Source organism: Balaenoptera acutorostrata, chromosome 7 (genome assembly GCF_949987535.1).
Source record: "Balaenoptera acutorostrata chromosome 7, mBalAcu1.1, whole genome shotgun sequence".
Classification (NCBI taxonomy): Eukaryota; Metazoa; Chordata; class Mammalia; order Artiodactyla; family Balaenopteridae; genus Balaenoptera; species Balaenoptera acutorostrata.
Window position 1 is genome coordinate 1,656,286 of NC_080070.1, and position 26,849 is coordinate 1,683,134.

At 39.9% G+C, this 26,849-nt stretch overlaps 1 protein-coding gene across 9 annotated transcripts in view; it reads left to right on the forward strand.

Annotated features, from left to right (window-relative positions):
• Nucleotides 1–48: 48 nt before the first annotated feature.
• The window catches only part of LMBR1 (limb development membrane protein 1), a 163,716-nt gene continuing 136,915 nt past the window's right edge, over nt 49–26,849 (forward strand). For 8 of the 9 annotated variants that reach the window (XM_057549889.1, XM_057549890.1, XM_057549891.1 and 5 more), the window contains exons 1-2: nt 74–275; nt 25,463–25,535. In XM_057549889.1, the coding sequence (XP_057405872.1) occupies nt 210–275; nt 25,463–25,535 (139 nt within the window). In that variant the 5' untranslated portion in view covers nt 74–209. Of the gene's footprint in view, nt 276–25,462; nt 25,536–26,849 lie in introns of all 9 variants that reach the window. The other variant, XM_057549899.1, reaches the window with a different exon arrangement.

Here is a 26,849-nt window from a genome sequence, read left to right on the forward strand (position 1 = left end):
CGGCTCGCGCGGCGCCCGCCCTCAGCAGCCAGAGCGGCTTCTTCTGAGGCGGCGGCTGAGGCAGCGCCCGGTGTCTTGCTCGCGGTCTCTGCAGCGGCAGGCTGCTCCCGTCCCGGCCGGCGAGGCGGCCGTCCAGCCCCTCGGGCCGGCAGGCGATGGTGCGGCGGAGTGCGCGGACGCGGGCGGCGCGGCGGCGGGCATGAAGGAGGATGGAAGGGCAGGACGAGGTGTCGGCGCGGGAGCAGCACTTCCACAGCCAAGTGCGGGAGTCCACGGTGAGCGCCCTCCGCCCGCCCCCTCCCAGCCTGCTGCCCGCCTGTCCCTCCCCGCCCCTTCCCCCTCGCGGCCCTCGCGGTCTCCCCTGTACCGCCTCCCCGCCCCCGCCCCTCCGCCTCGCGCCGCGCCCCTCCCCCAGGCTCCGCCCCCCGCCCTGCGCCCACCTGCTCTCCGTCCTGGGCGCGGTTCCGTCGAGTCACCTGTCCGGCCCCCGGGAGTGCTTCGGGGCCGCCTGCGTCCTCCTCCCCCAGGGCTCTTCCCGGGCCGGGTCGGCGGCGTCGGCCCTCCAGGCGGTGGACGACGGTCCCGCGGCCCGCGCGCCGTGGCCTGGCACCTCCCGGGCCTGGCACGGTAGACAGGTGTGCGGGTGGGTGTCTGGCGGGACCTGGGTGGCCCCGCGCAGGCGCCGGGCTCGCTCTCCCAGCCCGACTAGTCACCTCGGCCGGGTTTAGCGCCCACCTTTCCGCCCCTCACCCGTCGCCCTCCTCCCCTCTTGGGCTGAGCCCGAAACCTTGCGTTGGGGTGTGAAGGCCGGCGATGGGTGGGATTGAGGGCCTGGGCAGAAGTCCTCTGTGCCGTGGAAGCAGCTTCTGAAGGAAGTCATCCTTTCTTGGTCCCCTGTTTCTTCTGTGCTGCTGGCAGGGGTCGGGAAGCAGGCTCGGCCGTAGGAGTCTACGTTGATGTTTTTACCTTTTTCTGGCGCACTAGAACACGTTGTGGTTGTGTTTGTTTATGTTTTAATTGCAATGTAAAATATATATATGTTGTGTATTTGTGTTTACCCCTCCGCTCTTCTAACTAACTTCTCTCAAATTCAGTCAGTGTCTTGGTTTTTGAGAATTGCCTGGTTTGTGTAGTTCTTGATCTAGAAAATTGAGCATCACTTTGCCAAGTCATACCTTGGAATAAAGAGGTATAAATTCTGAACTGGTGGACTCTGCTACGGCATATTAGTTTCAAGTTTTAAATTGAAGCTAAAATAAACAGAGAAGTACATCATCATACATGTGCAGCTCGAAGCCCTTTAAACACACCTGTGGAATTCTGAACACAGCCTGTGAAACACAGTTATTATTAGCATCTCAGAGGCCCATCCCTTTTCCCCGTCCCGTTGCTCTCCACTCCACCAAGAGTGAGCACTGTCCTGGCTGTAGTAGATTAGCTTAGTTTTGAACTTCTACGTAAATGGAGCCTTACAGTATGCCCTCTTTTGTGTCCGATTTCCTTCACTCAGCAGCGTTTGTGAATTTCCTCTCTGTTGTATGTAGTTGCAGTTCACCCCGAACGCTGTAGTTGTGTGACTGTAGCACAGTTTATGTTTAGTTCACTGTTGGTGGGCACTTCAGTAGTTTTCAGGTTTTGGTTGCGAGTATTCTTGTACATGTCTTCTGGTGAACATGTGGACGCGTTTGTTAGGTCCATACCTAAGCACGGAACCTCTAGGTTATAGGTTGTGGGTTTGTTTCATCTTGAGTAGATACTTTTAAACAGTTTGCCAAAGTGGGTTGTACCAATTTACACTCCCACCAGCGCTGTAGGAGAGGCGTGATTTGCTTCCCATCTGTAGGACACTTAGTATTTTGTTTTGTTTTCTTTTTCTTTTTTTTTTTTTAATTTTAGCCATTCTGGTAAGTGTCATGGTATCTGTTGCACAAAAGACTTTATTTGCATTTCCCTGATGATAATGAATTTCAGCACCTTTTCATATGTGTATTGGTCATTTGGAAATCTTTTGTGAAGAGTCTTCAGGTCTTTTTCCCATTTTTAAACTTATTATTATTTTTTTAAAAATAAGTAACAGCCTTTTTTTTTTAATTGCTTATTTTAAAAACAGATTTATTTAATTTATTTATTTTCCTTATTTTTTTTGGCTGCGTCGGGGTCGTAGTTGCCGCACGCGGGGTCTTTCGTTGCGGCGCGCGGGCTTCTCTCTAGTTGTGGCGCGCGTGCTCCAGAGCGCGTGGGCTCTGTAGTTTGCGCCACGCGGGCTCTCTCGTTGAGGCGCGCGAGCTCAGCAGTTGTGGCGCGCGAGCTCAGCAGTTGTGGCGCGCGGGCTTAGTTGCCCCGCGGCATGTGGGATCCTAGTTCCCCACCAGGGATTGAACCCGCGTCTCCTACATTGGAAGGCGGATTCTTTACCACTGGACTGCCGGGGAAGTCCCTTGTTTATCTTTTTAATATTGATTTGCAAGAGTTGTTTATGTTTTCTGGATATGATACTTTGGTCATGTATATGTATATATATGTGTATACATATGCATACGTCTGTGTGTGTATATATATATAGTAAATCTTTTTTTCATTCTGTGGATGCCTTTTCACTTGCTTAATGATATCTTCTAATGAGCAGAAATTCTTAAGTTTAATATAGTTCACTTTATTAGAATTTTTTTCTTTTATGATCAGTATGTTTTATGTCCTGTTTAAGAAATTTTTGCTTACTCAAGGTAAGGAAGATGTCCTCTTGTGCTTTTCTCTAAATGGTTTATTGATTTACTCCTCCCATTTAAACCTACAGTTCATCTGGAATTTATTTTTTGTGTATGTTGTAAAGTAGGATTCGTATATATTTTTTTCACATGGATGTCCAATTGCTTCAGCACCATTTATGACCTTAGTCACAAATTAGGTATAACTGTATTATTTGTGGGGTTTAATTTTGATTCTGTGCTGTTTCCTTGGTCTATTTGTTTTTGGCTTTATTTTAAATTAATCAGATGTTCTCTTATTTGGATTGAGAAAGGGACCCACGTTATAGTAGCCAGGAGCTTTATTTTTGTCTCCTACCCTAGAAACAACTCAGTTTTGGCACTGATTCTAGAATTCCTTAGTTCTGCTCCTCCTCACCCCTACTTCTCCTGGACCGGCACCCTTGGGTGGTGGGTATACTCCACTCTCTGCAGAACCAGTGCAGACAGTGACCAAGCTTAGTGAATTTCCAGTCTTTGGCTTTCCTTCCTCAAAGTATTCATATTTAGAGTGAGTATAAATGCTTGATTTTTCTCTAGGACTTGTTGCCAATTCTTTTATTTATTAATATTTTAAATTAAACAACTTCAAAATTCTTTAAAATTTTATATTATAGTCGATTTACAATGTTGTGCTAGTTTCAGGTATACAGCAAAGTGGTTCATTTATACATATACATATATCCATTCTTTTTCAGATGCTTTTCCCATATAGGTTATTACAGAGTATTGAGTAGAGTTCCCTGTGCTATACAGTAGGTCTTTGTTGATTATCTATTTTATATATACTCGTGTGTGTTTGTTAATCCCAAACTTCTAATTTATCCCTCCTGCCCCCCTCCTTTGGTAACCGTAAGTTTGTTTTCGAAGTCTGAGTCTGTTTCTGTTTTGTAAATAAGTTCATTTGTATCATTTTTTTAAAGAGTCCACATATAAGTGATATCATATGATATTTGTCTTTCTCTATCTGACTTCACTTAGTGTAATAATCTCTAGGTCCATCCATGTTGCTGCAAATGGCATTATTTCATTCTTTTTTTATGGCTGAGAAAATATCCCATTGTATATATGTACCACATCTTATTTATCCATTTTTCTGTTGATGGACATCTAGGTTGCTTCCATGTCTTTGCTATTATAAATAGTGCTGCAATGAATATTGGGGTTCATGTATCATTTTGAACTATGGTTTTCTCTGGATATACACCCAGAAGTGGGATTGCTGGGTCATATGGTAGTTCTATTTTTAGTTTTTTAAGGAACCTCCATACTGTTCTCCATAGTGGTTGTACCAATTTACATTCCCACCAACAGAGCAAGAGGGTTCCCTTTTCTCCACATCCTCTCCAGCATGTGTCGTTTGTAGACTTTTTGATGATGGCCATTCTGACCAATGTGAGGTGATACCTCATTGTAGTTTTGATATGCATTTCTCTAATAATTAGTGATGTTGAGCATCTTTTCATGTGCTTTGTGGCCACCTGTATGTCTTCTTGGGAGAAATGTCTGTTGAGATCTTCTGTCCATTTTTTTTTAAATTTATTTAATTAATTTATTTATTTTTGGTTGCACTGGGTCTTCGTTGCTGTATGCGGGCTTTCTGTAGTTGTGGAGAGCGGGGGCTACTCTTCATTGCGGTGTGCGGGCTTCTCATTGTGGTGGCTTCTCTTGTTGCGGAGCAGGGCTCTAGGCACGTGGGCTTCAGTAGTTGTGGCACGTGGCCTCAGTAGTTGTGGCTCGCGGGCTCTAGAGCGCAGGCTCGGTAGTTATGGCGCACGGGCTTAGTTGCTCCGCGGCATGTGGGATCTTCCCAGATCAGGGATCAAACCCGTGTCCCCTGCATTGGCAGGCAGATTCTTAACCACTGCGCCACCAGGGAAGTTCTGTCCATTTTTTTTTGATTGGGTTGTTTGTTTTTGTGGTATAGAGCTGCATAAGCTGTTTGTATGTTTTGGAGATTAATCCCTTGTCGGTTGCTTCATTTGCAAATATTTTCTCCTATTCTGTGGGTTCTCATTTTGTTTATGGTTTCCTTTTCTCTGCAAAAGCTTTTAAGTTTAATTAGGTATCGTTTGTTTATTTTTGTTTTTATTTTTGTTACTCTAGGAGGTGTATCCAAAAAGATATTGCTGCAATTTATTATTATTTTTTTAAATGTTTATTTATTTGGTTGCACTGGGTCTTAGTTGCGGCAGGTGGATTCCTTAGTTGAGGCTTGCTGGTTCCTTAGTTGCAGCACGTGGGCTCCTTAGTTGCGGCTCTCCGGCTCCCCAGTTGTGGCATGCGAACTCTTACTTGTGGCATGCTTGTGGGATCTAGTTCCCGGACCAGGGATCGAACCCAGGCCCCCTGCATTGGGACCGTGGAGTCTTATCCACTGTGCCACCAGGGAAATCCCAGATATTGCTGCAATTTATGTCAAAGAGTATTCTGCCTATGTTTTCTTCTAACAGTTTTATAGTGTCTGGCCTTACATTTAGGTTTGTGTATGGTGTTAGAGAATGTTTTAACTTCATTCTTTTACATGTAGCTGTCCAGTTTTCCCAGCACCACTTATTGAAGAGATGTCTTTTCTCCATCATATATTCTTACCTCCTTTGTCGTAGGTTAATTTACCGTAGGTGTGTGAGTTTACTCCTGGGCTTTCAGTCCTGTTCCATTGATCTATATTTCTGTTATTTTGTTCCAGTACCATACTGTTTTGATTACTGTAGCTTTGTAGTATAATCTGAAGTCAGGGGGCCTGATTCCTCCAACTCCATTTTTCTTTCTCAGGATTGCTTTGGCTATTTGGGATCTTTTATGTTTCCATACAAATTAAAATTTTTTTTTGTTTCAGTTCTGTGAAAAATGCCATTGGTAATTTGATAAGGATTGCATTGAATCTGTAGATTGCCTTGGGTAGAATAGTCATTTTGACAGTATTGATTCTTCCAATCTAAGGACACGGTGTATCTATCCATCTGTGTCATCTTCGATTTCTTTCATCAGCATCTTATAGTTTTCAGAGTACAGGTCTTTTGCCTTCTTAGGTAGGTTTATTCCTAGGTATTTTATTCTTTTTGATGTGATGGTAAATGGGGTTGTTTCCTTAATTTCTCTTTTTGATCTTTCGTTTTTAGTGTATAGGAATGCAGGAGATTTCTATGTGTTAATTTTGTATCCTGCAACTTTATTGAATTCATTGATGAGCTCTAGTAGTTTTCTGGCAGCATCTTTATGATTTTCTATGTGTAGTATCATGTCATCTGCAAACAGTGACAGTTTAACTTCTTATCCAATTTGGATTCCCGTTATTTCTTTTTCTTCTCTGATTGCCATGGCCTTATTAGTTCTTTTAAGTATTCAACTCTTTTTGGTTTTGCTTAAAAGATAAAATATATGTAACCTTCAATTTACCATTTTAAAGTGTGCAGTCCAGTGACATGAAGTACATTCGCATTGTTTTGCGACCATCACCACCATCCATCTCCAGAACTTTTTCGTCATTCCAAACTGAAAGTGTCTCCTTTGATCAGTAACTCCCCGTTCCTCTCTCCTTCTGGTAACCACCATTCTACTTTCTATCTCTCTAGATTTTATTGGGTTGGCCAAAAAGTTCGTTCGGTTCCCCCTCCCATAAGAAGGCTCTACTAGTGCTTGGTTGTCTTAAACTTCATTCAAAACAATTTTGTCAGATTGTATTGTGACAGCTGTCAGTCATATCAGTGTGCATTTAAAAAAAACTTATCAAAATTGGTGAATTTTTGTGTAGCCATTTTAATATTGAAGATGGAAGGAAAAAAGCAACATTTTCGGCATCTTATGCTTTATTGTTTCAAGAAAGGTAAAATTGCACCTGAAACCCAAAAAAAGATTTGTGCAGTGTATGGAGAAGTTGCTGTGACTGATCGAATGTGTCAAAAGTGGTTTGCGAAGTTTCGTGCTGGAGATTTCTCGCTGGACGATGCTCCATGGTCTGGTAGCCCAGTTGAAGTTGATAGCAATCAAATCGAGACATTAATTGAGAACAATTAACCTTTTACCCCGTGGGAGATAGTCGACGTACTCAAAATATCCAAATCAAGCACTGAAAATCATTTGTACCAGCTTGGTTATGTTGATCGCTTTGATGTTTGGGTTCCACATAAGTTAAGTGAAAAAAACCTTGTTGACTGTACTTCCGCATGCGATTCTCTACTTAAACATAGCGAAAATGTTCCGTTTTTAAAACAAATTGTGACTGTCAATGAAAAGTGGATACTGTGCAATAATGTGGAACAGAAGAGATGGTGGGGCAAGCGAAATGAACCACCACCAACCACACCAAAGGCCGGTCTTGATCCAAAGAAGGTGATGTTGTGTATATGGTGGGATTGGATGGGGGTCCTCTATTATGAGCTCCTCCCGGAAAACCAAACGATTAATTCCAACAAGTACTGCTCCCAGTTAGACCAACTGAAAGTAGCACTCGACGAAAAGCATCCAGAATTAGTCAACAGAAAACACATAATCTTCTATCAGGATAGTGCAAAACTGCATGTTTCTTTGATGACCAGGCAAAAACTGTTAGCTTGGCTGGGAAGTTCTGATTCATCCTTCGTATTCACCAGAGATTGCACCTTCGGATTTCCATTTATTTTGGTCTTTACAAAATTCTCTTAATGGAAAAAATTTCAATTCCCTGGAAGACTGTAAAAGGCATCTGGAACAGTTCTTTGCTCAAAAAGATAAAAAAGTTTTAAGAAGATGGAATTATGAAGTTGCCTGAAAAATGGCAGAAGGTAATGGAACAAAATGGTGAATATGTTGTTCAATAAAGTTCTTGGTGAAAATGAAAAATATGTCTTTTATTTTTACTTAAAAACCAAGGGAACTTTTTGGTCCAGGTATCTCATGTAAGTGGAGTCATAAAATATTTGTTCTTTTGTGTCTGGCTTATTTCACTTAGCATAATGCTTTCAAGTTTCATCCATGTTGAAGCATGTGTCAGAATTTCCTTCCTTTTTAAGGCTGGATAATATTCTGTTGTGTGTATATACCATGTGTTGCTTATCCATTCATCCGTCAGTGGACATTTGGGTTGTTTTCTGGCTACTGTGAATAATGTTGCTATGAACATGTTTGAATAGTCAAATGAATGAATGAATGAATATTTGTTCCGGACCTTGCTTTCAATTCTTTTGGGTATATACCCAGAATTGGAATTGTTGGATCACATGGTAATCCTATGTTTAATTTTTTGAGAAGCTGCCATGTTTTCCACAGTGGCTGGACCATTTTACATTCGCAACAGTAATGTGCCAGGGTTTCAGTTTCTCCATATCTTCACCAACACATGTTGTTTTCTGTTTTTTTAACAATAATAGTTACCCTAGTGGGTGTGCAGTGGTAGCTCATTATGGTTTTGATTTATGTTTCCCTGATGATGAGTGACATTGAGCATTGTTTCATGTGCGTTTGGACATTTGTATATTTTCTTTGAGGAAATGTCTAAGTCCTTTGCCCATTTTTGAATTGGGTTGTTTTGTTGTTGAGTTTTAGGAGTTCTTTATATATTCTGGATGTTAATTCCTTTGTGATTTGAAATATTCTCTCCCATTCTGTGGGTTGCCTTTTTTAAAACTATTTATAGTGTTCTTTGGTGGACTAAAACTTTAAATTTTGATTTAGTCCAATTTACGTATTTTTTGTCATTGTTGCCTGTGTTTTTGGTGTTATATCCAAGAAATCATTGCTAAATTCAATGTCATGAAGATTTTTCCTTATGTTTTCTTCTGAGTTGTGTAGTTTTAACTTACATTTATGAGGTCTTTGATCTGTTTTGAGTTAATTTTTGTATGTGGTATAGTGTTTAACTTTTAAATGCTCATGTAATAATTTTACTTTCTCTTTAATATTATGAATATCTCAGAGTTCTCTTGTCAGTTACTATAATGATTACATTTAGCTGCTACTATCAGCTAAATGTAATGATCCGTTTCCTTCCCTTTTGCTGTCTTTTTTCCTTTTCCTTTTGGACTTCAGGTGCACAGAATTGGATTATTTTTAATCTTTGGTTCACACACAAACTTTTCATTTGTTTATCTGTGACCTGCTTTTGATTAACCTGTTTTTAAATAATATACACACATGAACCATCACCCAGGATTCTAAAGCATTGACTCTAGCTTATTAATACCCATCAGGAGAGCTGAAACATTGACAGTAATTTATATGTACCTATTTCTTATGCTGCCATAGTTGCACAGCAGCATTTGTCTTTCAGTACATCTGTTCTTTGGATACATTTATTTCGATGATATCTTCAAAGTGGTTATCTTACATTGATGCCACTTTCACCAATATAGTTAAAATGATCACAGATTATTACACGACTGTACTAAAAAGTGTCCATAATCCCTTCACTAGATTAATAAGAAAGAACACTTATCGAGTACTAACCAGGTTATCTTATTTGAAGATGACAACCCTGTGAAGTAGGTACTTCACAGCACCTGTCACAGTGTGCGATAGAGCCAAAGTTTGAATCCAGGCAGGCTCATCCCACAGCCTGTACTCTGTTTACAGCCTATAAGGTTTAAACCTCCACCAGGACAGGGTTCAGTGGCATCCAACTAGGTCAGTTACATAAAATGGAGAGTTGGCTTACTGTAAGGCTGATGAAAGGACCAAGGAGAGCCTATGAAGCTAGCTGGCTGGGAGCTTTGGGGTCTGGCTGCATAATCTAAATTCTTCCTTATCCTAGTTGTGGACAAAACTCTCTCACTTGGCTGTAATGCATTTGGGGACAATTCTAGGGTTGACTGGGAATTTTACAACAGTAGAGGTTGTAGGACCCTGCCATTTATTTGGCTCCCTTTTGGCTCAATAGGAGTGGGGAAAAATGGGGGTGCCAGGAATCCTCCTCCACCCGCTGCTTCCTTAGGTGAGGTTACCTGCCTTTTCCTACCACGGTCTTGCCCTCACCCCCATGGCTTACTCCTTGTGCTAGAGCTTACAACTTTAGTCCTTTTCGCTTGAGAATAGGGGTTGGGCAGAAGATGGAGCCAATCACCAATGTTGTACATAAATTTGGAATTCAGTTGTCTGGGGATCCATAGTCTTTTCTGACCTTTGTCATTGTTCTTCAGCCAAAGACCCCCAGGAACACACTTGTAGTTGGATAAGTCAGGTTTATTGCATGTTACAGTGAGGGAAAATGCATACCATGGGGAACTGTGAGGCATCTCAGTAAGAGAGTATTAGAAAACAACTTTTTAAAATAGGATTTGGGCTTGTGTTAGGTGATTTGGGAAGAGTTAATGGAAGTGAAGTGGGGCTTTGATCTGTATTGGATGCTGTTAGGAAGCAGAGATAATTCTATGACTGGATATCTTAATAGATCTTATCTTGAAGGAGAAAGATTTGAGGGAGGCCAAAACTGTAATTGGTAAAGATGTAAGTCATTCTTACTAGCCAGGGTGGGGAAATGTTTGGTCATTTTTATGATTTGGACAGTGTTCATGTTTCTCATCTTTGTTGAGGCATGACTACAGAGTGGCCTTCTCTGATGTTAATGTTCTCTGAAGTTGTTTATTTTCGACGGGAGAATCATCAAGTTCTAGCTGTGAGTACCTGGCTGTGAGTTGCTAGCCAGTTTGAAGGTTGCTTCAAGGCCTGTTGATAGTAGCAGGCCAGCTCCCAGATGCAGGGGATGCTTTTCCCTTTCTCATTGTGGTCATAAAATCTTAGAGTGGATGGTGTAGTAGATACAAATCCAATAGCCAGTATATATGGAGATGATTTTACAGTATTGGTGAACCAAGAAGAATGGGATAGAGGTATAGAGGATTCTTTGTATTTGAGTTTGCTGAACCTGGGTTAAATCGATTTCCCTTGGTAGGCGGTACAGTGGCCCATAACGGTGTCCACGTGGTATATTCTCTGGAGCCTGTGAATATGTTATCTTATTAGATGGCAGAAGTGCTTTGCAGATGTGATTACGTTAAGGGGAAGATTATCCTGGATTATTTGGGTGAGTGCAATCACAAGGGTCCTTATAAGAGGGAGGCAGGAGGGTCACAGTTTGAGAAGATGTGATGACAACCAGAGGTTGGAGTGATGCACTTTGAAGGTGGAGGAAGGAGCCACAAGTCAAGGAATGTGGGTGGCCTCCAGAGTCTGGGAAAGACAAGGACATGGATTTTCCCTTAGAGTCTCCAGAAGAAACTAGCCCTGCTGATACCTTGCTTTTAGCACAGTGAAACCCGTGTTGGATTTTTGACCTCCAGAACTATGAAGTTATAAATTTGTGTTAAGTCACTAAGTTTGTGGTAATTGGTTGTAGCAGCTTTGGCCTGTGCTGTACTCCTTGTGGGTATACATCACCTGTTTCTAGTTCTGTACTTGAGGTTAAAGGGGACTGAGGCATTCCTCATTACACTTGAGATTATTTTTCCTTTTTCCCTATTCTTTTCCTTCTTAAGTGACAATTGGAAGTATATTTCCTGAGATATGTAGGCATCCAAAGAATGTCATATCCTTTCAGCATGATTTTTAGTGTTAGTCTTCCTTTTGTATCCAAGCCAAAATTATGCAGTAAGATAGAGTATAAATCCCTTGAGAGCCATATGTTTTTGTTTTATTCTCCACAGTGTGTGTAGTAGATATTTGTAGGTATTCACTCATGATAATGTTAGGGCTTTGAAGATTATATGTAAATATGATATTACAGGTCAATTTCCTGAAAACCTTGGTAGTAAGATAATTCAGGGAACTTATGGCGTTATAGCAAAAAAGAGACGTGAGGGAATAAAGTTCAGAATTTCTTTTTGAAATCCCTTATAAATGTTTTAACACTTAAAACAACTCAGAAAGGACACCAAATAAAGACAAAAAATTCTAATTTTACACTGTTAATATCTATCATCCTTTGTGTGTTAGAATCTTTCAGGATCCACTTCCCTAGAATATCAATGGAATTCTTGTAAATGCATTTTGGATTATTTTGAGTAGTATGTATTCTGAGAAGTATTTCTTTATGTCTCTCCCTCTGTCCAGATGTTCAGTGTCTTTCTGCTTTTTGACTTGGAGTTTTTAGCTCCTGAGACCCTGCTCCTCACTATCATTCCATTGGCACTGAAGAACTGTGTGCTGGATGTGGGAGGGGCTTTGGGTGACCTTTTCCAGTCACTGGGCGTAGAACCCTAGCTCTGCCCTTGAGGACTCCATGTCAGAGCACTTGTTACCTTTTATGTACTTGTCTTCCTGCTGCCCTCACAGACTGTGGTGGGGTGCCTTCCGAGGTGTCTTTGTAAAAACCATTCCTCTCTGTCTTCCTAGTTGACCTGTTTTTCCATTGCTGATCCATCTCCACCAGGACTTTGGGGATGCCAGAATTTCTTGGCTTTTGAAAAGGTTTGTAGAAATAAATTTGTGTAAACTTGAAATTGCATGAGGGGAACGTAAAGTTGGAGAGGGAATACAATATTTTTTTTCCTTTGTGGCTCTTTGCAGCAGGACTCATGATAAAGCTCATAGTGTTTTAGTTGTGTGGGCCATAGACTCTCAAGATAGGAATTTTTAAAGTTATTCTGATGTTTAATTAGAACAGTTTTTCTACATGTGTATCTTCTTGGGGGCTTGGGTTTCAGGAACATTCCACATATCCCTTAAAGTAGGAGTTTTTGACCTTAAGAAGTCATTTATCTAACATTATTTTAGTTCTTCTCAAATTTACTGTGTCTGTATCTTTCATAGAGCACCATAACTAAATAAGGAATTTTACAGAAAGCTGGGCATCTAGGACTGCAAACAGTGTTTGTTTCACCAGCATGGTAATTCATGAGATGGTGATTTTATGGGATTGATGTTGTATATTTTAATATCAGATGTATTATTGAGGCCTATAACTGTTGCTACCCCTCGTCTAATACTCTTTCAGACCCCCAGTTTTAACCATTAGGCTCTATTGAGAGCCTGTGTTTCTCCCTACTGCACTGCAGTACTGGAAGCGGAACATGGAGGCAGATTTGTTGGCTCTGGATTGGGGCAGAGTAGGCTCCAGTCATATCTTGGCTGCTTACTAGCTGTGTGGTGTTGGGCAAGTTGCTTCATCTCTTGGAATCTTAACTTTCCTTGTCTGCAAAACTGGGAATTACAATACCTACCTCAAAGTTGTGAGAATTACATGAGACAGTGTTAGGAAGGTGCTTGGCACAGTGCTGAACACTTGATCATATGGGATTTGTTGTTTCTGTGGACTTTGGTTAAGCTTGTTCAAGAATAGATGATTTTTGAACTAGTTTCAGTGTTCTACTAGTTACCAAGAGCACTTGATGTAGCTTTGTTAACTTAATGTCTAGATGTTAAAAGAGCAAGGTGATGGGAACTTTTTTCTTCATATTCATATTCTGTACTTGCTCTCCAGGAAGTTCCACGCAGTGGTTTTCAAATTTGTTCCAGGGCTAGCCCAGTGCAAAATTTTGGGGGCCCAGTGCAAAATGAAAATATGGGTTCTTTGTTCGAAAAGCAGGAAGAAAATGCAATTAAAGGTACTAAAATATAAAGCATTTTCCTTTATTCAGTGGTTTTTTCCCAACTTGTCATGTATTTTTTTTACATGCTATTCAATGTTGTTTTAAGTAAAAAAATTAAATTTTATTAGCATGAATTTTTTTTTGAAATTTATTTATTTTTTATTTATTTATTTCTGGCTGCGTTGGGTCTTCGTTGCTGTGCTCGGGCTTTCTCTAGTTGCGGCGAGTGGGCTTTCTCTAGTTGCGGTGTGTGGGCTTCTCACTGCGGTGGCTTCTCTTGTTGCGGAGCACGGGCTCTAGGCGCACGAGCTTCAGTAGTTGTGGCTCAAGGGCTCTAGAGCACAGGCTCAGTAGTTGTGGCGCATGGGCTTAGTCGTTCCGTGGTGTGTGGGATCTTCCTGGGCCAGGGATTGAACCCGTGTGCCCTGCATTGGCAGGCGGATTCTTAACTACTACACCACCAAGGAAGTCCTATTACCATGAATTTTACGGTTTATCTTGATATGGTGCAATGCAAATTTTAAATGCAAATGTAAGAGCATTTAACTCATATGAAATCACTGAAATTGTACAACGTGCATTTAGTAGTTCATGCATGTATGTGTATTTTGTTCTTGTCAGAACAATGGGAATGCTGCACAAAACCAACTCAACTGTTCTTTAAAGTTTTATTGAGATATAATTCACATATCATACAGTTTACCCATTTCGGTGATTTTTAGTATATTCATGAATTGTGCGGCCATCACCACAGTCTAATCATAGAACATTTTTATTATCTTAAAAAGAAATATTATACTCTTTAGCAGTTCATTCCCCATTTACCCCTGAATTCTCCTCCTTCCAGTTCTAGACAGCCACTAATCTGCCTTTGCCTATTCTGGGTATTTCATATTAATTGAATCATGCAATATGTGTTTTTTTTTGGTGTCTAGCTTCTTTCAATTAGCATGATGATTTCAAGGCTCATCCATGTTGTAGCATGCAGCCATACTCCATTCTTTTTTTTTTTTTTTTTTTAGAAATTCACGTTCTTTTATTTATTTATTTATTTATTTATGACTGTGTTGAGTCTTCGTTTCTGTGCGAGGGCTTTCTCTAGTTGCGGCAAGTGGGGACCACTCTTCATCGCGGTGCGCGGGCCTCTCACTATCGCGGCCTCTCTTGTTGCGGAGCACAGGCTCCAGACGCGCAGGCTCAGTAATTGTGGCTCACGGGCCCAGTTGCTCCGTGGCATATGGGATCTTCCCAGACCAGGGCTCGAACCCGTGTCCCCTGCATTGGCAGGCAGATTCTCAACCACTGCGCCACCAGGGAAGCCCTCCATTCTTTTTTATGGTCAAATAATATTCCATTGTATGGATGTTCCATGTTTTATTTATTCATTCTTTAGTTGATGGAGCTTCAGGTTGTTTCCACTTTTTGGCTCTTATGAAAAGTGTTGCTGTGAACATTTGTGTACGAGTTTTTGTGTGGACCTATGTTTTTATTTCTCTTGGGTGGAATTGCTAGGTCATATGGTGATAACTCCGTGTTTAATATTTTGAGGAACTGACAAACTATTTTCCAGAATCATGGCACCATTGCACATTTCTACCACCAGCATGAGAGTTCCAGTTTCTCCATATTCTCTTCAACACTTGTCATTAATGGTCTTTTTGATTTTTAATTATAGCCATCCTGGTGAGTATTACGTATTATCTCGTTGTGCTTTTGATTTGTGTTTCCCTGATGACTAATGATGTTAGACATCTTTCTGTATGCTTATTGGCCATTTGTATATTTTCTTTGGGGGAATGTGCCTATTCAGATTCTTTGTCCGTTTTCATTTTTTATTTTATTTTATTTATTTTTAAAATTTTATTTATTTATTTATTTATTTGGCTGTGTTGGGTCTTTGTTGCTGTGCACGGGCTTTCTCTAGTTGCAGCGAGTGGGGGCTACTCTTCGTTGCAGTGCACAGGCTTCTCATTGTGGTGGCTTCTCTTGTTGCAGAGCACGGGCTCTAGGTGTGCGGGCTTCAGTAGCTGTGGCACGCGGGCTCAGTAGTTGTGGCTCGCAGGCTCTAGAACACAGGCTCGGTAGTTGTGGCACACGGGCTTAGTTGCTCCGTGGCATGTGGGATCTTCCCGGACCAGGGCTCGAACCCATGTCCCCTGAATTGGCAGGTGGATTCTTAACCACTGCACCACTTGGGAAGTCCCCGTCCACTTTTAAATTGGGCTCTTTTTTAAAATTAAAAAAATATTTTTTGTTTTTTTGACCATTTTAAAAATTTAAGTATAGTTAGTTTATAATGTTGTATTAGTTTCAGGTGTACAGCTAAGTGGTTCAGTTATATCTATTTATCTATCTATTCTTTTTAAGATTCTTTTCCATTATAGGTTATTACAAGATATTGAATAGAATTCCCTATGCTATGCAGTACAAACAAAAATTGAGGGAAGTTGTTGCTAATAGACCTGCTTGACAAGAAATTTTAACAGAAGTTCTTCAGAGAGATGGAAAATTATTTAGGTGAGAAACTCAGATTTACATAAAGAAAGGAGGAGTGTTAGAGAGAAATCAACTAAGGGTGAATAAAATCTTTTACTCTTGATCCAACAGGTAACAGTTTATTGAAAGTAATAGCACCAGTGTATCCAGTGATTAGCTTGTGGATAAGTGAAATGAATGATAGTAATGTTATAGGGACAGGAGGAAGGAATTGGGAAAACTCTGCTGTAAGGTATCTGTACTACCCATGAAGCAGTATAGTATTGTTTGAAAGTAGATTTAGAGTAGTTGTAAATTGTAAACTCTAGGGCAACCGATAAAAAAATTTAAAAAGAAGTGTAATTGATATGCTAAGAGAGGAGAGAACATAGAATCATATAAAATGCTCAGTTAAAACTGAGATGGCAGAAAAGGACTGAAAGACAAAAATGGAAACAAAGAACAAGGTCAGTGAATAGAAAATAGTTAAAACTATGATAAATATTAAAACAACAATATCAATGATCACTTTAAATGTGAATGGTCTAAATAAACCAATTAAAAGACAAATGGTCAGAGTGGATTAAAAACCCCAACTATATGTTGTCTATAAGAAATCCACTAAATGTAAAGATACAGATATATTAAAAGTAAAGGGACACAGAAAGATATACCGTGCTAACGCTAATCAAGAGAGAGCTGGAGTATCTGTGTTAATTTCAGACAAGGTGGACTGCAGAGCAAGGAAGACTGTCAGCGCTAAAAGGAGCAATATATAATGATAAAGGGTCAGCTTTCTAAGAAGGCATAGCAATCCTTAATGTGTATGTACCTAACAAAAGAGCATCAAAATACATGAGGCAAAAACTGATTGAACTGCCAAAAGAAATGGATGAATCCACTGATATAGCTGGAGACTGCAACACGCCCTCTATTGGTAATTGGCTATATATATATATATATATATATATATATATATATAGTTGAACTAAATAACACCGTCAGTCAACTGGATCTAATTGACATTTACAGACTCCTTCATCCAACAACAGCACAGTGTGCATTCTTCTCAAGCTTGCATGGAACATTCACCAAGATGGACCACCTTCTAGGCCATAAAACACACCTTAAACTTAAAAGGATAGAAATCATACAATGTCTGTTCTCATACCAGAGTCGAGTTAAGTTACAGATTAGTAACAGAAATATAGCTGGGAAGCTCCAAAGTAATTGGAGATTAAACAGTACACTTCTAAATAACACATGGGTCAAAGAAAAAGTCTCAAGAGAAATTTAAAAATATTTTTAAATGAAAATGAAAACACAGTTTATCAAAATTTGGTGGGATGTAGCAAAAACAGTGCTTAGGGAGAAATTTGTAGCATTGAATGGATATATTAAAAAAGAAGAAAGATCTAAAATCAATAATCTAAGCTTCTACCTTAGAAAACTAGAAAAAGAAGAGCAAAGTAATTTCAAAGTAAGCAAAAGAGAAGTGATAATAAGAAATAGAGCAAAAATCAATGAAACCGAAAGCAGGAAATAAATTTTAAAAGTCTGCAAAACCAAAAGCTTGTTCTTTGAGAATATCAGTAAGAATGATAAACCTCTCCCTAGGCTAACTAAGAAAAACAGAGGGAAAACACATTACTAATACCAGAAATGAAGGAGAAGGCCATTGCTACTGATTCCATGGGCATTAAAAAGTTACTAAAGGAATATTATGAACAATTCTGTGCCCACATATTTGAAAACTTATATGAAATGAACAAATTCCTTCAGAGATACAATTTATCAAAGCTCACACAAGGAAAAGCAGATAATTTGAGGAGGTCTATATCTACTAAAGAACTTGAATCAGCAGTTAACCTTCCAAAAACCAGTGCCAGATTGTTTGGCTGGTGAATTCTAACACATATTTAAGGAAGAAGTGATATCAATTATCTGCAGTCTCTTACAGAAAATAGAAGAAGAGGGACTACTTCCTAACTTCTTCTATGAGGCTAGCATGACCCTACTACTAAACAGACAAAGACATTGCAATAAAAGAAAACTACAGACTGATATCGCTCATGGGCATAGATGCACAATTCTGCAAGAAAATATTAGCAAATTAATTCCAACAGTGTATAAAAAGAATTATACAAAAATCACTTAATGTAGTCCATCACGTCAACAGACTAAAGAAGAAATATCATAAGATCCTATCAGTAGATGCAGAAAAAGCAGTTGGCAAAATTCAGCATCCATTCCTGATAAAATTTCTCAGTAAACTAGAAATAGCGGGGAACTTCCTCAACTTGGTAAAGAACATCCACAGAATATCTATAGCTAACGTCATACTTAATGGGGAGAAACTAGAAGCTTTCCCACTAGGATCAGGAACAAGGCACGGATGTCCCCTCTTACCACTCCTTTTCAGCATCACTGGAAGTCCTAGCTGAGGCATTAACAAAAGAAAAGGAGATAATAGGTATATAGATCGGGAATAAATAAATAAAACTGGGGAATTTCCTGGTGGTCCAGTGGTTAGGACTTGGCGCTTTCACTGCCGGGGCCCGGGTTCAGTCCCTGGTCGGGGAACTAGGATCCTGCAAGCTGCGCAGCGTGGCCAAAAACAAAAAACAAAACTGTTTTTGTTCTCAGATGACACGCCAAAGAGTCAGTAACAACAAAAACCTGCTGGGACTAATAAGAGATTACAGCAGGGTTTCAAGATACAAAGTTAATAAACAATAGTCAATTGCTTTCCTGTATATGAGCAATGAAAACTTGGAATTTGAAATTAAAAACACAGCACCATTTACATTAATACACCCCCACCCCCAAATGCTTAGGTGTAAATCTAACAAAATATGTTCAAATCTATATGAGGAAAACTACATACTCTGATTAAAAAGATCAGAGGTCTAAATTAATGGCAAGATCTTCCATCTTCATGGAAGATCTTCCATCTTTAATATCATTAAGAGGTCAGTACTTAAGTGTTTATTGCATGGGTAAACTTGATAGGAAATAGTTATAAAGCAGCTTAATTTCCTCCCACTGCTGCTTGCAAGGATGCTTTGTTGCATCTTTGTACCCTACCCCTCATGACAACTTGGGGCTCATCTTATAGCTTTATAGTCACTTTCACATATTGAAAAATTGAGTCCAGTCTAATCTAAACTTCCACCTTTTATCCAGTTCTAAGTGTCTTCCCCTTGCCCTGATCATACCTGACTGAGGCTAAGGAACCAGCAGTGGGAAGGGAGTGTGATTTACTCAGTTTGTTTTAAAATTATTTATCTAGGCACTCAGCAGGATTCAAGAGATGCACAAGATCATTCCTATTTGTGTTAGTACCTCCGATATACCTAAAGTATATTGCATGTAATACATAGTTTAGGGGACAAGTTTTATTTACATGAAACATTTAGTAGAAATCATTGCTGTGCTAAATTTGTGAACTAGGAGTTTGTGGGGATTCAGAAGGAGGGAGGCTTTGTGGGTAGAATGGTTGTGATTGGGATGAAAGAGCCCGAAGGACAAAGGGCGAGTGACAACTGGCTCTGATGCCCGCTCCTCTCACATAAAGCTGTTCTTCCTTTATGTTTTTCTGGACTGGGTTTCAGAAGGAATTTAAAGAACTTTTTGCTGGTGACTTGCATTGTTAAAAAATGCAAGTCATAGAATCTGAAAAATCTCAAGAACAAGTAATAAAGTGTAATATTGTAGGTGACATTAATGAACTAGAAATTTGCTGTGTTAGTCCTGAAAGATGGACTATTTACCCCTTGTTAAAGGTCTCAGTGTTATTTTTTTGCAAGGAAATATTTTTTCCTTTACTGAAGCACAAGTTGAAAGACACGGGGCAATTTATTGTGATAGTGCTAGTAACTCTTAGAAGAGTGGATATCAGCATGTGTTTGGATTCAAATTAATTGTGGAAATAGAGCACTGGTAATTTTGTCTTCTCTTTTGAAAGGTAGTATGTTGCAATTACAAACAGTAAAACAATGAACATCTTTATGTATGTGTGTGTGTATATCTATATATCCTTGTGTACATATGCAAGTATATCTGAAAGGAATGCTTATAGCTACTAGCAACAAGAATTCAGTGTGTTTTTAATCAAATTTTTATTTTTCTATAAAAAGTCTGGAGGAATGATGTTTTTATACACGCTGCAACATGGATGAACCTTGAAAACATGCCAAGTGAAAGAAGCCACACACAAAATGTCAGATATTTTATGATTCCTTTATATGAAATATCCAGAATAGGCAAATCGCTAGAAACAGAAGTCAGATTAGTGGTTGTGAGGGGCTGGGGCAGTGGGTGGCAGAATATGGGGCACATAGGGGTATAGAGCATTCAATATGGTAACATATTTATTTATTAGAGCATTCCTAATACTTAAGAAATTCACATTTATTATTATGTATTTGGTTTGGGTTTACTTTTTCATTCATGGTGAATTAAATTCTTTCAACTAAAGTAGTGTTTTATTTTTCCTTGCATATTCAGTTTTAAAAAGTGTCATTTGGTTCTGTGTTTTTGGTGCATAAAGATTATTTCCTCATTGTGGATTATACCATTGTTCACAAAGTGCCCCAATTTGTCTTAGCACTTTTTGTCTTAAATTCAGCCTTGTCTGAGAGAAAAAAAAATGTGACAGGCTAACTTTCTTTGTTGTTAGCATCTGCTGGGTATGTCTTTATTTATCCTTTTGCTTTCAACCGTCCCAAGTCACTTTATTTTAGCTATATCTTAGTCTGTGAGAGTTTTCTTTTGACAGTTTTATTTACAATTATGATTTTAATATGTTTCATCTTTAGTTTATTATCTTATTTTTGTAACTATTTGTGTTTTCTTGTGTTTTACTACATAGCCTGGCTCTTAGGGTAATTTGAAAGAATTATAATTTTAATTTTAGTTATTTTGTGGTTCACTTGTAACTTTAAAGGATACTCAACATCTCAAATTTTTGATTTAGCAACTTTAAAATAAAGCCAGGTTTATTGGCTCTGCTGTGGAGTGAGATTATTGGCTCAGTTACAGTTTACTTGTCTTCTCTCCCAGGATTTTGTTAGAAACGTGTTAGTGGTAGCTTTCCTTAAGGCCATTTGTACCCATCCCTCGCATGATGTTTATTCCCTGTGGTCATCTTAAATTAGCTGAAGCCCATCAGCCTTAAATGAAAAGCTTGTAATACAGTTTGATTATAATGCACTAGTTTGAATTTAGGTTTAAATCTTATACCTGGAATTCAAGAATATTTGCTTTTTTTTTTTTTTTTTTTAATTTTATAGCTACTTTATTTATTTATTTATTTATTTATGGCTGTGTTGGGTCTTCAGTTCGTGCGAGGGCTTTCTCTGGTTACGGCAAGTGGGGGCCACTCTTCATCGCGGTACGGGGACCGCTCTTCATCGCGGTGCGCGGGCCTTTCACTATCGCGGCCCCTCCCGTTGCGGGGCACAGGCTCCAGACGCGCAGGCTCAGCAGCTGTGGCTCACGGGCCCAGCTGCTCCGCGGCATGTGGGATCTTCCCAGACCAGGGCTCGAACCCGTGTCCCCTGCATTAGCAGGCAGATTCTCAACCACTGCGCCACCAGGGAAGCCCAGAATATTTGCTTTTAACAACATATTTTAGATATAGGTTTTTTCCGACCTCTGAAAGAGCGTCCTAGGAAACCTTTCCTGAGCTGAAATGGCACAAAGTAGAGAAGCAGTTACTTTAGGACCCATCTTGCTCACAGATACACAAAATCAATCGAGATGAAGCACAGGTGCTCACAGACACGGCTCACAGCTGTAGCGGCTTGCTGCTGAGATGCTGAGTGTGGTTCTGGGAAGGAGCTTGACGGGGCCGCTCTCACTGCTGGGATGGGCGCTGCCTCTGTAACGCTCGCTGCAAAACACGCTGAGCTGAACGAGATTTTCGCTTTTCGCCTTTTTTTGGTAAAAGCGAAAATCCTCTTTGGATTTTGTTTGGTTACCAAAAACAGGTACTGAAGTGGGTCTTTCTAAAAAGTGAAGTGGTGTAAAGCAAACTTCAGAAATACCTGTATTAGGTTACTTGTGACTGGGTAACTTAGCTCCCAAATGCCTGGCCATTCTTGATCAGCATCAGGACTAAAGCCGTGTGGCCCCCAGTGAGGGCTGAAGCACCTGCTTTGGGTCAGCTGGCACAGAGGACATGCACCCTGTGCTTCTGCTTATGGGCTCTGGTAGCCTTGTTCTTCCTTCCCTGACCAGGAGAGAAAAGCTCAGTCTTTTCAGAGAACCATGAGAGCACATCCTCTCCCTTTTTATCAGCTGTACCTCACCTTTAGTGGTGGGGAGCTGGAATGACTTCCTTCTTTTTTTGGTTAGGAATTTCCTTTTGCCTCCACTGAATGTAGGAGAATAGGCGGCATCATTATGCTTGTTTTCATTTTACATATCCCCGTGGGTCTGTCTCTCTGATACACGTGTGCTCGTTTAGAGAAGGAGCACCTGCTCCTAGTCCCATCTTTGGAACTAGAAAAATAGTCTGACTAGTTCTGTGATTTTTTTTTTTGTTGTTGTTCCAGTCTGGTATAGTTGTATGTTTATTTTCATAGTGGGTAGCTTTTATTTCCAAATTAGTAATACTTACACTTGTTTTTATAATTGTTAGCCTTCTACTCTTCGATGGATTGCTTTCCATTAGTCTTTTCCATCCCATGCCATGCATTTTGGTCCCTTGATTTCCGTTTGTCCATTAACTTTCATGCCTTCTCATCTACCACTTCTGCACAAACTCCTTGGAACTCCTGAAACTACTCTTCTCCACCTTTAATTACTAATTTAAAAAATCCTAAAACATGCTTTAGTCACAACTTTGTATTCTTCCAGCTTCCTTGGTCAAGTACTTTTATTGCAGCTACTTCTCTACCAGGAACCTCAGTTGATTGGCATGTCCACTCCTGTCCATCACTTGGGTTCACTTTTCTTCCAATCCACTTAGGTTTCATGGCCCATTATTTCACTCACTCTTGCTAATACCCTAAACCAGTGGTTCTCAAATAGTGGTCTAGGGATTTCTGGGGGTTGGTGGTTCAAACCCTGGGAGCAGATGAGGTTACCTATGAAGAGCTTGTGGAATGAGAATAGATTTCTGGCTCCGCTCAGAAATCATAGAGAAGAATAATGTTTAAAGGCTGGCAGGAAAAGGGAAGCTAGTGATGGAGTCTGGGAGAATAATCAGAGAAGGAGGAAGATTGCTGACGTGCAAGTTGCTGCTTAGAGGGCAAGTGAAATCATGAAAGTGTAATTTGGCTGTTGGGACATCACTGACCACTGCCAGAAGCACTTTGAGTGGGTCAGTGGGCGTGAAGTCAGATAAGTGGTTGGACGAGTGAGTGAGTGGTGGTGAAAAGTGGAAGTCCACAAGTGTAGGCTGTAAAGGGGAGGAGAGAGAATAGGTTATTTGTTAGAATCATCAAGCCTGTGATAGTTCTTGGGGACTCAACCTACATCTGCCTCAGCATCTAAGAATCAAGCTCTTGTGTTGTGTTGTATAGCATCATCAGGCTTCCTGCATTGCTTAGTCTTGGCTTGAGCTTGCCTGAAACTTTAAAGACCATTTCATTTCCCGTTGTCCCTCACTTCTGTTGTGTTTCTCAAATCCATTTATTCTCCCATTCTCCTGCGTGACTTACATACTTCTCGCCCCACCCTCATGTGTAACTCATTTGATGAACTTCTCTTTCACTGAGAAAATAGAAGCCATCAAAAGATAATGTCTTTGTGCTTCTACCACCATCTACTTACCCACCTGCAGAGGGACTCAAATGTTCTCTCAGTTCCTGCTTTTCCTCCACCTTCTTCCTTTTACTCTGGATAAATTTTTGTATGTAGCCCCTCAACTTGAGCACATTTCTTCAGCGATTCTCCCTTTCTTTCGTGCATCAGAAGTAAGTACTGGATTATTTCAACAACTGTATAACTTTTCTCATCTTAAAAAAACCCCTCTCAGCAGTCCCTTTTACATTTCCTTTGCCGCCCTTTATCATAAAACTCCTGGTAAGAACTGTCTACTTTCATTTTGCTCCAAGTTTTCTCCTCGCTTAATCCATTTCAGTCAGGGTTTTCTCTCCACCCTTCCAGAAGAACAGCTCTTGTCAAGGTCACCGATGACCTCCATGTTGCTAAATCCATTTGTCAGTTCTCAGTGCTCACCTTACTTTGCCTTTCAGCAGCATTTGACGCGGTAGATAATTCCCTTTTCCTAGATAAACTTTCTTCACTTGGCTTTCAGTACGTCAGTCTCTTCTTTGCTGCTGCTTCTCAGTCAGCTTTTGCCGATTCCTTCTCTCGAGTCGGCTTCTAAATATTTGAGAGCCCAGGACTCTGTTCTCAGACTTCTCTTCTCTGGCTATACACCACCTACAGTGGAAATCTCATCTAGTCTCATGGCTTTAAATACCATCTATCTGCTGATGACTCTTCTTTTTTTCCCCCTAGCCTGGTTCCTTCCCCTGAGCTGTACACATTTTTATATCTAACTGCCCATTCAACCTCTCCACCTGAGTGAATAATATATGTTTCAAATTCAGCAATGTAAACTCTATTCTTATTTCTACCCCAAAACTACTCCTCTTTTGATCTTCCCTGACTCAGGAAATGGCAACTCTTTCTTTCCAGTTTCTCAAGCCAAGAACCTTATGTTTATCCCTACAAGTCCTCTCAAGTCTGCTTTCAAAACATACCCAGAACTTGATAACTTCTTAACACCTCCACAGCACAGGTCTAAGTGACTTCTCCTCTGTATTATTGCAGCGAGTCCTAACTGGTCTCCCTGCTTCCGTCATTTCCCCTTTCTAATTTATTTTCCACATTGTAACTAGAGTGAGCCTTTTGCAGTATGTCAGATCATATCACTACTCTGCTCAGTGGATATTTACTGCCTAGGCCATGATCATTCTCAGTCATATGGCCGCCAACCCTTCTTCAGAAATCCATGCATAGGGGTGATCCCGAGCCTTTATCATCACCTGGAATGGTTTCATTTGAGAGTCTTCAAAATATTTCTACCATGGTCCACAGCTCCATTAGGCCTTTATCTAAAGCATACTTGATCTTTGACTATACTGATATCTCCCATTCCTTCACCCATCCTTTTTTGCCTGCCATCCCCTAGATCTAATAGAAATTAAAAGGAATTTAATATTAAAAAAGTATCTTGTTCACCTGCTGTTTGTTTTGACATGTGGTTTAATTATTGAATAATCGCCCCCCACCCCACCTTGATTTGTGAGGTCTCGTGTATGTACAACCACCTGATATGAATTTTTATATGATAGAATCTGTTTCATTGACCTGTCAAGTTTTGGTGTCAGCACACTCTTAAAATGTTATTGAAGCTTTATATTAATAGTATGTTTTAATATTTGGTAAGGTTAGTAGCCTCTCATTGAGATAAAAATAAAAAAAACTTTATTTTTCAAAATTGTTGGTGATGGTCTGCTTCTTTATAGTTCCACATGATTTTGAAAACAACTTGGTCAAGTTATGAAAAGCAAAATGTCCATTGGGCTTTTTTTTCTGGAATGGTTTTAAACTGGGCTGACTAGTTTGTATAAGTTAATATTTCATAACACTTTTTATTAGCTAAAATTTTTACTTTGTGATAGATTAAATTCTTTTTCCCTATGAATGCCAAAGATGTATCTTCTATTACTTAAAAAGATATGCAAAAAATGTAAATGATGTGTTAAATTTGTTTTGTTTCAGATCTGTTTCCTTCTCTTTGCCATTCTCTACATTGTCTCCTACTTCATCATCACAAGATACAAGAGAAAATCAGGTTAGTAGACACATTGTTATTAAAGCTTTGATTCCAATGCCAAGTGGTCTAGGCATGGTCCATGGCTATATGGTGCGCGTCGGCATAGTTAGTATATTCAGGACGCCCGTGATGGAAGCAAGCAGTTGCGTGGTGCTAAGAGCCCTAAAAATAACCTCCAGGGAACCTGACTACTCGCAGGGTCATCTCCTTAGACCCGAGCCCTTTTCTATCACCATTCTTATGTTCAACTAAGAATAGTCCAGGGCTCTTTACTTTCTGGGAAATTCCAGAGTTTATGAGGGTATTTGGTTCCCTGTGACTGGCTCTGAATTTGAGCATACCCCTCATCACCCCCACCCAGTTCTTTCTCTGACTATCAGAATATCTTTTCTTTTTCTGAAGCGGTATAGAATTCAGAGTCTCCGTAATACATTTAGCATTCAATTGTATATTATATTATCCTTTTATTATTTCATATGTATCCTTATCTCACCAGAGGGACCACTGTGTCTTTTCTTTTTTTTAGTGAATTTTGTGCTGATTAATTCACAGATTTTTATGCCAGAGTTTTATAAGTAACTCACCAGTTGCTTTACTGACGTCTGTTAAATCTCAGCTATTTCCTAGAAATCACAAGATTTCCACGTGTGATGCTGGGCTAATAGTTTGGTGCCATGTGAATATTTAAGGATTCCATATAGTAAAGCTTCCGTATGTTATTTTAAACTTGTCAGAATTTTGAAAGAAATCAGGAAATAGTGCTTGCTCTAGTGCACTACTTGGCTCGGTGACTGTGCTGAAACACTCCTTGGATTCTATAATCTCTCAAAATTTTGAAGACCTGGGATCCAAGACAGTATCTTAGCTGTTTTAAGAGATGTTTTGGCACCAGGTTTCATAGATTATGGGCACAGAAGGAGGGAGAGATAGAGAATGAATGAATAATGCATTGTTTTAGAGGAAATCAGGGGATATGAGCAGGAAAACAGGGTATTTATTAGATGCTTCTTAGAGTCATCACGGGAGAGGGTAATGAGGACCCTGGACCTGGTTAGTAGAGGGTTGGCAATAGAATTGAAATGGATATGAAGCTATTAAAACAATCTTCAAGATACGGTGGTTGATTGGATGTGGGTACAACAGTATAAAAATTAATTGTGACTATGCTATTTTGTGGTCTCTTTGGTTGTAAAACTATTTTGGGCAGTCAGTAATTAAGAATGGAGATTGGACTAAGAGAATGGCCCAAATATGCCATTGTCACTGAAACAGGTGGGCGCTCAGAATTCCATAGACCTACGCGGAGGGCCTTTGAGGACAACCCCAGTTAGG